The 13,036-nt window shown below is 38.3% G+C and overlaps 1 protein-coding gene across 1 annotated transcript in view; it reads left to right on the top strand.

Annotated features, from left to right (window-relative positions):
- Nucleotides 1-13,036, top strand: part of LOC126416840 (serine/threonine-protein phosphatase 6 regulatory ankyrin repeat subunit A) — a 448,195-nt gene that overhangs the window by 334,696 nt on the left and 100,463 nt on the right. Inside the window, exon 17 of the mRNA XM_050084723.1 lies at nucleotides 9,273-9,395. Within this exon, the coding sequence (XP_049940680.1) occupies nucleotides 9,273-9,395 (123 nt within the window). The remainder of the gene's footprint in view (nucleotides 1-9,272; nucleotides 9,396-13,036) is intronic.

The following is a 13,036-nucleotide window of genomic DNA, read 5'->3' as shown; positions in this document are numbered from 1 at the left end:
TTCACATTTGAACTTGATTGTGGTTACAATGTGACAGTATCAATAAGTCTGGTAGGAACTGGTCAATCCATACAAATACCTGCGTTTAACAACTTTTAGGGATATGAAATGGAATGATCACATCAGCTCATTTGTAGGTAAACCTGGTGACAGACTACTGGTCCCTTTTTCCATATTCTGGAATATTCTGTGTTTATATAAATTGCTGCACTCTCCATCCAGGAGACAGTCCTGTTCTGTATGTACTTTGGTTCCCATAAGCAATGTGCTTTCAGTGGTAAGTGCCATACATCATTGATGACTGCTTTCAGATATGGTAATGCATAAATAAACAATTTCAAAAGACTGCAGAAATGCAATGAGCCTAGGAAGGCTATTAATACATAATGCTCATGTAATCTATCCTAGAATGTTGCTCAGGTGTGTGGGACCCATATCAAATAGGACTGAGGAGAGGATATTGAAGATATAGAAAGGAAGGCGGCACAAGTGTTCCCAGTTTTATTTGATCCAAGGGGAAATGTTGTGGAAATGCTGAAAGAATTGAGAACTGTCATGTGAAAGCCTTCTTAGGAAGTTTCTAGAACCAACTTCAAGTACTGTATCTAAGAATTTAGTATAATCCCCTAGATATCCCTTCCACAGGACCAAGAAGACAAGATTATGTTAATGTAGTGCACACAGGAGGTTTTTAACTACTCATGCTTCCAGCACCCTTATGTGAGTGTAATGGGAAAAAGCACATTAACTATACAGTGGGAAGTACCCTATGCCATGCAGTTTACAGAGGTTTTCAGAGTATAGATGCAGATGTAGACATACATTTAAGTTCATTGTCATGAATGTATTACCCTCACAACTAGTGAGCAGGTGAGCACCTAGTTCATGACTAATGCTTCTTGTGTAGCCACAAGAGTAATACTTTTATATTATGCTGATCAGGAGGCAAAACATCTAATAATGTAATTGGACCGAAAACAAAATTTGTCAAAGTTTCATGAACTTCCACCTCACAAATCTGAACACTCTGAAGTGTCCGCCTAGTTCAACAGTATCGTAGAGCTGGCTCTGATTGCAGTTATACGTTACACTGCAGTTTATGTTATAAAAAAAGCTATCCTACATGCACAGAAATCTTGACACCAATGCTTCACCACTAACAAAGACCGGCTATAGCACTTAAGCATTCACAAAGACTAGAGTATGGGAACTGGATCTGTGTGGGGACAAAATATTGATCATTTACCTTACTGTTTGAAATAATACAAACAAGATGCTTTTGTTTTTAGTATCTATATGTTCGTCACATATTAACTTTTCAGTCAACTGATCTATAAAATTTTGTTTATAAATTAACTTTGCTCTTAAAGGTAAACATTACATTGTCTAAACTCAATAAATACTTCAGAAGTTCCTGTGTATTAAAGGAAACTGAAAGCACAGTAAATCACTTAACCTCATGCCAAATGATTATTTCTAGTGTTCAGTGAATAACACACAGTTTCTAACTCGCAGTACTCTGCCTATCCATGATTACCAGTTCAAACTTTTTACCATAGTGTAGTGTAATTTTATATTCTTTTGATTTAATTTTTATTGATCTCAGAAATCCTGTTGTATGTTGCTACACACAGATTTGGGGCAAGTCACAATAACAATTAGTATAAATGTTCTAACTAACTGACCATAAGAAAAACAATAGTTTCTTTTGCAGAATGAACCAGCTATAAGCTTATGGTAATAAGAAAATATTTAATTTTAGTGCTTTAGGGTGACCTTTATAAACCCTGCACTGAAGCAGTTCTTCTGAATTAACATTTTTGTTTTTTCTCTGAATCCTCCTCTATTGAACATAGCTTTCAGATAGCTTTTTTATAGAATTTCTATGTGCCTTAAATTGCGCCGGCCGAAGTGGCCGTGCGGTTAAAGGCGCTGCAGTCTGGAACCGCAAGACCGCTAGGGTCGCAGGTTCGAATCCTGCCTCGGGCATGGATGTTTGTGATGTCCTTAGGTTAGTTAGGTTTAAGTAGTTCTAAGTTCTAGGGGACTAATGACCTCAGCAGTTGAGTCCCATAGTGCTCAGAGCCATTTGAACCATTTTGAACCTTAAATTGCTGTGCCCTTTATGCAACCATTGACTAAGTATACATACACATCATTGGGATGATGGGTTTGATGATGGTGGATCTCATTTATTGTTTGTAAAAATGTATAAATTTTCACAAATAAAATACTCTGTTTTGTGAAAATAAATACAAAGCCCTTACAAGATATACAAATATACCAAAATTTGACAGTAAACACTAATGTAAGCAGTAATCAACAGTATGATACATAAAGCAAGCACCAACGGAATGAACAGTAGCATATAAAAAGAACAGAACCTAACAGCAAATTTGTTGGAGCACACATTGGACACAAAGAAAAATATCTGTAAGTCCATATTTGTACCAAAGGTTGCAGCACCTTAGCTGTTTATTATAAAATGTTGAATCAAAACACCTTCAACTGTCTAAATTTCCAGTTGCTATTTTATTTGACTAGCTTGTTTCAGCACTACATTGCTCTATCTTCAGGCCCCTTTATAAAGACAACAATGATAACCATGTGAAATATATAACACACAGGGCAGTGTAAGTATCATATACAGTGGTAATATGTAGTAACACATAACAATACTGAACAGTACAGGGAGTAATGTCAAAGTTAAAGATAAATTAAGGAATTAGATGAGAGAGTTGTGGCACACTGTATTAATGTAAACTAGAGAACAAAAGATCTACATCATATAATCATAAAAAAGAACTTACTAAACGGGCCTCAGTATCACATGTTATGCACAGATAATCATGATGTAATGCTAATTATTTCAGTGCCTGTGAAACATCTGGAACAAACAATAACAGACACATACTGGTGAATCCAAACTGAAGGTAAAATATTTATTTGTATGTTGTCATACACTAGTAAAACATTTAAAAAAGCTTAAAATAGGTCAACCCCACATTAACTATCTGTATCACCATGTTCCATATACTAATAGTAACTAATGAAACAAGAATATGAAGTTACATCAATGCAATCTGTCAATCACAGATTCATAAGGTGACAATTATTTAATAAAAACATTGTTAACGAACCAAACTGTGAATCTAATGTAATATACCATGACAAATTTCCACTTGGCAAGAAGTGATGAAATATGTGGAAAAGATGATAACCAACAGTATCATGAAAGTGAGAAATCTGCTGATAGGCAGGTGCATGGCTAGGTGTTATACCAAACAATAAACTATGAAATAAGTCTACATTATCATGGTTTCCTGATTATGACTCAGTACTGATTGCAATGCTTTCATGTGTACTGTATGCATGGGCTATCTTTTATGAGGGATACATAATTGTAGATTGTGATTCTTGTACTTTTTGCTAGTAATTTTGTGCACTAGGCATGTAACTACACATGATACTGTTTTACTGGTCTTCAACATGTACAAGAAGAGATTTTACACATATTTCTTACTTGATTTTTAACATCATTTTTCTAAGCTGCACTATACTTGTGCAATTACTTATGAGATGGCATAGATGTTGTTAGGTTTTAGTATCTTTCTAGTTTTTCACAAGTCCTGTATGACACAAGTTAATGTTTCTTTGACCTACTCTCTTGTTTACTTTCATTTTTCGACATGTAATCGTGATGGTTGCTACACTACATCTGTTGGCATTATGGTGTTAATGTTGTGTGCTCTTCCCTCATTACATCTTTTTAATGATACACGGCGGGTGTTCATTTATTAGTTGACATTGGTATGTTGTTCAGATTGCACACCTGCACCTCTAATGCTTTGATAATATTCAACATAGTATTGTGTTATATTACTTGATATCCAATTCTCATTTAACCATTTATGAAGATACTAATTGACATATTACACATTTTATAGTATACCTTGACACATTTTCTGGTCACAGATCTTGTTTTCCATTGTCTTACCCTCGTTAAGGGCTATATGTCATACAGAGCTACATGTCTTTTGTGATTGACTGAATGTCTTTCTAATATAATTTGTGTGTATTTCAGTACTCTTCTTTAAACTTACTTCATAGTTTATTATTTAGTATAATGCCTAGCTGCACATGCCTACCAGCAGACTTTCACTTTCATGGTACTGTTGGTTATCACATTTCCCACATATTTCAGTACTTCTTGCTAAGTGGAAATTTGTTATGGTATATTACATTAGATTCACAGTTTGGTTCATTGACAATGTTTTTATTAAATAATTGGCACCTTATGAATCTGTGATTGACAGATTGCATTGATGTAACTATATACTCTTGTTTTATTAGTTATTATTACTATACAGAACAAGGTGATACAGGAAGTTAATGTGGAGTTGACCTCTGTTAAGTTGTTTTACATTTTACTAGTATATGGCAACATATAAATAAATATTTTACCTTCAGTTTGCACTCATCAGTATATGACTGTGACTGTTTTGCTCCAGATGTTTCACAGACATTGACATTAGTATTACATGTTGATTATCCATGCATAACACACAGTATTGACCCCCATTTATTAGGTTCTTCTTTACGATCATGTGGCATATATATTTTGTTCTATAGTTGCAACTGTTCTCTCATTTTATTCGATAATTTATCTTTAGCTTTGATATTACTCCCTGTACTGTTTCATGTTTCTATATGTCACTGCATATTACCACTGTATATGATACCTATGCTGCCCCTTTTATTATGTACTCACGTTGTTATCATTGTTGTCTTCACACAGGGGCCTGAAGGTGGCATAGTGTAGTGCTGAAGCTAGTTGCTCAAATAAAATGACATCTGGAAATTTAAACATCAGAAGGTGTTGTGCTTCCATATTTTATAAAGAGAAGCATACACCATTATATATCATATCTGCCCCTTACTCGGCTTTGACTATAACACCTTACAGATGGTCGCCATTACTTTCCATGCAGTTCTCTAGTGCAGAGTGAACCTAGTCGGGCAACTTGATGCACCTCCGACTCTTGCTATGTGGTCTGCTGAGTCCTTCTTCTCCCTGGACTTCTCTTCTTTGCACAAGATGCAGTAATCCGTAACAGCTGCACTCATCATGCAATCGTTTGATGATCTGGGGCTGCCACGTTGTTTCAACTCAAGATGTTGACCTAATGAGTCACTGAGCAATGTAGCATGCCACACTATATGACAAATCCTACTATTCATTCTGCCAGACCCTGCATAGCAGAATTTATACTTCTGGTAGTGTAATTTGAAATTACTATTATTATCCATCAGTTCACAGAATCCAATTAGCAGTTCATTACAGGAGTTTCGTTCCCAATTGTTGTTAACAACTGTAAAAACTTAACAACTGAAAGCTTATGTTTGTATATACAACTACAATTTTCAGTAATAGTTATATCCCCTCTAAAGATGACAATTACCAGTTACAATTAGGATTCTGTCAACAAATAACAAAATAATGATGATGAATTTGTAAACAAGTTGTGGATGTCAGATGAGGCACAGTTTCGTCTCGCAGGTTATGTGAATAAACAGAACTACAATTACTGGGCAAACACAAATCCTCATGACATTCATGAGTGCCATTTTCACACTAGTAAAGTGACAGATGGTGTAGTGTTTCATCACATGGAATTATCAGATCGATTTTTTGCAAATGAACAGGGAAACACGATAACTGTCAATGTCGATTGTTATGTGGAAATGTTACAAACTTTAATTACATCTGCATTGAACAACTTTCCAAACGTTCAAGAAGCCTGGTTTCAACAGGACAGAGTGACATCACACACTGCACGGAAATCAATGGCATATGTGTGAGAATTGTTTGGCAACCATGAGATTGCATGATTCGGTAACATTCCCTGGCCCCCTAGATTGCCAGATTTATCTGTTTGTGATTTTTTCTTGTGGGGCTACCTCAAGACCAAAGTCTGCACAACTTGACCAAGAACCCTGGATGAGTTAAAACAGAGAATTCGGGATGCAATTCACAGTATCCCAGCTGAGATGTTGCAGCAGTCAATGAGGAATCTCAACAGCAGATTTCACAAATATATACATACAGGAGGATGCCATCTAAAGGGTGTAATATTTAAAAAATGATAAATGCCATGAATGTTTTGTAAGTGGGAAAATTTGGATGGTTTCAATTATTATGAATGCAATTTCTTTCCTTCACCACTTCTAGTTTTATTGTATTGTAGAAATGTTCCCATTTTGCTGTGTCACCCTGTATACAGGGATCATATCAACCCCTTCTGCATTAGCTACAGCCTGAAGAGGGCACATTGAAGCATCGAAACAAAATAAATAAAATCATAAGGATAGTTGTAGGTGTTTTATTTTCTCACAATAGTTCATTTTCAGTTAAGTGTGTCATGAAATTATATTAATTAATAGCTGTTTCTGCATAATTATTCTGCAAGTAGTCAGTTGATGTAATGACAGCAGTAACTGTTTCTTTGATAACAAGAGTTCTACCTACATGTAAAGTAATATTTGTGTTTTAAGTCTGTGTAATATACTCATGTTCGTCTTTACTGGCTCATGTTTTTCCATTGTTTTGGTGATTTACTTAAATGCAGTCTCCAGTTAGCATGAGTATTTAATTGGACCAAATTCATGTTCAAAATGGTGTAAATATATTGTGTGTTTTCATCAGTGAAAAGTCAAATAAAAAAAATTATATTTAAATGAAGGACAGGCAACCATTCATTTATAGCTCACTAATGTGTAGCACATAGAAACATGCAACAGAAGTAGTATTCACACTAGCTTTTGTTTCATGCCCTTTCTTTAACAAGAATACTCATATTCACACACCAAAGGAATTAAATCATTTAAAAATCATTTAAAAGGGTATCTTACAGAGAAAAGTATATACAGTATGAATGACTATTAAAATATTACATTAAATATTAGCTGTTGTACTGTAACAGAAAATATGTAACAACCTCACATGTATCACTAAAATGTAATCATATTTTCTTTACTTTACATTTGTATATACAAAATTGTATGATGCACTCTATACTGTCAGCTGAAATATATATATATATATATATATATATATATATATATATATATATATATATATATATATATATATATATATATATATATATATATATATATATGTATCTAAAAAGAAAGATGATGAAACTTACCAAACAAAAGCGCTGGCAGGTCGATAGACACACAAACAAACACAAACATACACACAAAATTCTAGCTTTCGCAACCAATGGTTGCCTCGTCAGGAAAGAGGGAAGGAGAAGGAAAGACAAAAGGATATGGGTTTTAAGGGAGAGGGTAAGGAGTCATTCCAATCCCGGGAGCGGAAAGACTTACCTTAGGGGGAAAAAAGGACAGGTATACACTCGCACACACACACATATCCATCCACACATACACAGACACAAGCAGACATTTGTAAAGGCAAAGAGTTTGGGCAGAGATGTCAGTCGGGGCAGATGTACAGAGGCAAAGATGAAGTTGAAAGACAGGTGAGGTATGAGCGGCGGCAAATTGAAATTAGAAATTAGCGGAGATTGAGGCCTGGCGGATAGCGAGAAGAAAGGATATGCTGAAGGGCAAGTTCCCATCTCCGGAGTTCTGACAGGTTGGTGTTAGTGGGAAGTATCCAGATAACCCGGACGGTGTAACACTGTGCCAAGATGTGCTGGCCGTGCACCAAGGCATGTTTAGCCACAGGGTGATCCTCATTACCAACAAACACTGTCTGCCTGTGTCCATTCATGCGAATGGACAGTTTGTTGCTGGTCATTCCCACATAGAACGCTTCACAGTGTAGGCAGGTCAGTTGGTAAATCACGTGGGTGCTTTCACACGTGGCTCTGCCTTTGATCGTGTACACCTTCCGGGTTACAGGACTGGAATAGGTGGTGGTGGGAGGGTGCATGGGACAGGTTTTACACCGGGGGCGGTTACAGGGGTAGGAGCCAGAGGGTAGGGAAGGTGATTTGAAATCCCCAAACCACCTTCCCTACCCTCTGGCTCCTACCCCTGTAACCGCCCCCGGTGTAAAACCTGTCCCATGCACCCTCCCACCACCACCTATTCCAGTCCTGTAACCCGGAAGGTGTACACGATCAAAGGCAGAGCCACGTGTGAAAGCACCCACGTGATTTACCAACTGACCTGCCTACACTGTGAAGCGTTCTATGTGGGAATGACCAGCAACAAACTGTCCATTCGCATGAATGGACACAGGCAGACAGTGTTTGTTGGTAATGAGGATCACCCTGTGGCTAAACATGCCTTGGTGCACGGCCAGCACATCTTGGCACAGTGTTACACCGTCCGGGTTATCTGGATACTTCCCACTAACACCAACCTGTCAGAACTCCGGAGATGGGAACTTGCCCTTCAGCATATCCTTTCTTCTCGCTATCCGCCAGGCCTCAATCTCCGCTAATTTCTAATTTCAATTTGCCGCCGCTCATACCTCACCTGTCTTTCAACTTCATCTTTGCCTCTGTACATCTGCCCCGACTGACATCTCTGCCCAAACTCTTTGCCTTTACAAATGTCTGCTTGTGTCTGTGTATGTGTGGATGGATATGTGTGTGTGTGCGAGTGTATACCTGTCCTTTTTTCCCCCTAAGGTAAGTCTTTCCGCTCCCGGGATTGGAATGACTCCTTACCCTCTCCCTTAAAACCCATATCCTTTTGTCTTTCCTTCTCCTTCCCTCTTTCCTGACGAGGCAACCATTGGTTGCGAAAGCTAGAATTTTGTGTGTATGTTTGTGTTTGTTTGTGTGTCTATCGACCTGCCAGCGCTTTTGTTTGGTAAGTTTCATCATCTTTCTTTTTAGATACATTTTTCCCACGTGGAATGTTTCCCTCTATTATATATATATATATATATATATATATATATATATATATATATATTTTTTTTTTTTTTTTTTTTTTTTTTTTTTTTTTTTTTTTTTTGGAACTGTACTTCTGACATTAATCCAAGTAAAATAAATGTCTGAGTTTATGTGGGTTTGATTTCTGACCTACACTTTTCTTGTTGCATATTTCTAGGCACCACGCATCAATCAGCTCTAAGTAGGTGGTTGCCTTTCATTTATTTTACGTGTTATACCATCCAGAAATTTCCTTTGTTGGTATACAAGTAAAATGTTTATCATGTATTGTAAGGTATTCTGTATGTCTGCAACTAAAGTTTGATAAGTGGTGGTGATTCTGTGATTCAGGAACTCTGGCAAGGAAGTTTAAACTGGGCAGCATGGAGAACAATGTTGCTGTTTGTTGCGTTCTTAGTGTGCCCTCCAGTATGGATTGGTTTTACACTCCCACTGGGCCACAAATATAACAAGGTTAGTTACTTCAGTCAGATACATGTGTTTCTAATAAATCTTGTTTTCAGCACACATAGTTTTCTAGTTATTCTGTTTTGCACATAATAATCATATTAACACCATCATGATTGATGTACAGAGTGACAGATTAAAGGTAAGAGTGCTCCTGTAACAAGACAGAAGCTGTTGCTGAGGGATAGGCTTCAAAAATGTCAAGATGCTCATCACTTTCACCTCTTCTTGGAACCGTATTATCAAAGAGGCTGCCCACATCTACTTACAGGGTGTTTCAAAAATGACCGGTATATTTGAAACGGCAATAAAAACTAAACGAGCAGCGATAGAAATACACCGTTTGTTGCAATATGCTTGGGACAACAGTACATTTTCAGGCGGACAAACTTTCGAAATTACAGTAGATACAATTTTCAACAACAGATGGCGCTGCAAGTGATGTGAAAGATATAGAAGACAACGCAGTCTGTGGGTGCGCCATTCTGTACGTCGTCTTTTTGCTGTAAGCATGTGCTGTTCACAACGTGCAAGTGTGCTGTAGACAACACGGTTTATTCCTTAGAACAGAGGATTTTTCTGGTGTTGGAATTCCACTGCCTAGAACACGGTGTTGTTGCAACAAGACGAAGTTTTCAACGGAGGTTTAATGTAACCAAAGGACCGAAAAGCGATACAATAAAGGATCTGTTTGAAAAATTTCAACGGACTGGGAACGTGATGGATGAACGTGCTGGAAAGGTAGGGTGACCGCGTACGGCAACCACAGAGGGCAACGCGCAGCTAGTGCAGCAGGTGATCCAACAGCGGCCTCGGGTTTCCGTACACCGTGTTGCAGCTGCGGTCCAAATGACGCCAACGTCCACGTATCGTCTCATGCGCCAGAGTTTACACCTCTATCCATACAAAATTCAAATGCGGCAACCCCTCAGCGCCACTACCATTGCTGCACGAGAGACATTCACTAACGATATAGTGCACAGGATTGATGACAGCGATATGCATGTGGGCAGCATTTGGTTTACTGACGAAGCCTATTTTTACCTGGACGGCTTTGTCAATAAACAGAACTGGTGCATATGGGGAACCGAAAAGCCCCATGTTGCAGTCCCATCGTCCCTGCATCCTCAAAAAGTACTGGTCTGGGCCGCCATTTCTTCCAAAGGAATCATTGGCCCATTTTTCAGATCCGAAACGATTACTGCATCACGCTATCTGGACATTCTTCGTGAATTTGTGGCGGTACAAACTGCCTTAGACGACACTGCGGACACCTCGTGGTTTATGCAAGATGGTGCCCAGCCACATCGCACGGCCGACGTCTTTAATTTCCTGAATGAATATTTCGATGATCGTGTGATTGCTGTGGGCTATCCGAAACATACAGGGGGCGGCGTGGATTGGCCTCCCTATTCGCCAGACATGAACCCCTGTGACTTCTTTCTGTGGGGACACTTGAAAGACCAGGTGTACCTCCAGAATCCAGAAACAATTGAACAGCTGAAGCAGTACATCTCATCTGCATGTGAAGCCATTCCGCCAGACACATTGTCAAAGGTTTTGGGTAATTTCATTCAGGGACTATGCTATATTATTGCTACGCATGGTGGATATGTGGAAAATATCGTACTATAGTGTTTCCCAGACCGCAGCGCCATCTGTTGTTGAAAATTGTAACAACTGTAATTTCGAAAGTTTGTCTGCCTGAAAATGTACTGTTGTCCCAAGCATATTGCAACAAACGGTGTATTTCTATCGCTGCTCGTTTAGTTTTTATTGCCGTTTCAAATATACTGGTCATTTTTGAAACACCCTGTATCTAGTAAATTAATTAACAGAGGTACAGAGTACAACCTTGGCAAGGCAAAGGATCCAACAGTGGCACTGAATTCAGAGGATGATGCGTAAGAGAGCTAAGAAGAAGAACTTTGCAGTGCCAGATTTGGTAGCCTATCACTGGGTTATTTTTTACCATAATCCTAATGAGTACATGTGCATTAGCATTTTGGTGACTTTTCCTTACAATTCATCATTTTTCCTGAAGATGACAAGAGGATGCCACAGTAAAGTGTTGCATAGTTTTAGCAAAACCTTGTGTCAAGGTGGAATGGAATGACCACAAAGGTTCAGTCACAGGTAAGGCAGGTGGCAGACTTTGTTTCATTGTCAGGATACTGGGAAAATGCATTCACTCTATAAGGAGCCTACAAACCATTTGTACATTCCATCTTGAAGTTTTGCGCAAGTATGTGTGAACCATACCAAATAGGACGAACTGGAGATATTGAATATATACAAGGAAGGGCAGCACAAATGATCACAGGTTTGTTTGATTCTTGGGAGAGCATCAAGGAAATATTGAAAAACCAGGATTGGTAGACCCTTGCAGACAGGTGACATTAATCATGAGAAAACCTACTTATAAAATGCCTAGAACCAATATTAAGTGAAGAATCTGAAGGTTTAGTTCAGCCCCCTCGTATTGCTCTCATAGGGACAATAAAAGAAAGAATAGACTAATTACAGCATACATGGAGGTATTTCAGCAATCATTCTTTCCATGCTCCATATACAACTGGAATAGGAAGAATCCGTAACATGTGATACCATGTTAAAAGTTCCTCTGCCATGCACTTCAGAGTGGTTTGAAGAATGTGTGTGTGTGTGTGTGTGTGTGTGTGTGTGTGTGTGTGTGTGTATGTGTGTGTGTAGATGTAGACAAAGTACCCAAGACTCTGCAGAAGTTATTGTGTTGCGAAAGCCTTAACTAGCAAACAACAGAATTTGTTTCTATTTAGTGTTCAATAACGGAACACTACCACAACCATGTTAGTGGCAGAATGAGATTTTCACTCTGCAGCAGAGTGTGTGCGATATGAAACTTCCTGGCAGATTAAAACTGTGTGCCAGACCGAGACTCAAATTCGGGACCTTTGCTTTTCGCGGGCAAGTGCTCTATTGGCGGAAGTAAAGCTGTGAGGACGGGGCGTGAGTCGTGCTTGGGTAGCTCAGTTGGTAGAGCACTTGCCCGCGAAAGGCAAAGGTCCTGATTTCGAGTCTCAGTCCGGCACACAGTTTTAATCTGCCAGGAAGTTTCATGTTGGTGGTGTCTTGTAAGATGTACTTGACATGTAATGAATTTGTCAGATGAAACCAGAATAGCATACTTATATGAGCAATGCACCACATTGCCGTGTAACTTTATCTCAATGGGGACTCAGATCTATTTTGTATTCCTTTTTTATAAATAGGTATAATTACATAAACAACACAGTTTCTGGTATCATTTCATAGTTACAGCATTATCGTGTAGTTATTTTTTGGTGTCATTCACATAAAAACTAAACATAAATTTTTGACATACAAGAGCACTAAAGCTTCTTTGTTAAAACAGAGTAAAACTGGTGTACTCAGCTATCCACCTTCCCACTGCAAGCAAAACAAGGTAAAAAATGTATAAGGTAACATGGCAAATTTTAGACAACAAACGAGTGTCTCCTATCATCTGCTTGGTCTGGTGCAATTGTTAAAGACACACAAATTAAAAACTGTGGGTATATTGGCCAACAGTGAAATGACACTGTCACTTCCAGATGATTCAGGTATAATTGTACTGTAAAGATGTGCAAGATAATAAATTTCTATTT

Source organism: Schistocerca serialis, chromosome 8, assembly GCF_023864345.2.
Source record: "Schistocerca serialis cubense isolate TAMUIC-IGC-003099 chromosome 8, iqSchSeri2.2, whole genome shotgun sequence".
NCBI classification, from domain to species: Eukaryota; Metazoa; Arthropoda; class Insecta; order Orthoptera; family Acrididae; genus Schistocerca; species Schistocerca serialis.
The sequence above is the reverse complement of the archived record's forward strand: the minus strand, read 5'-3'. Positions and strand labels throughout refer to the sequence as shown.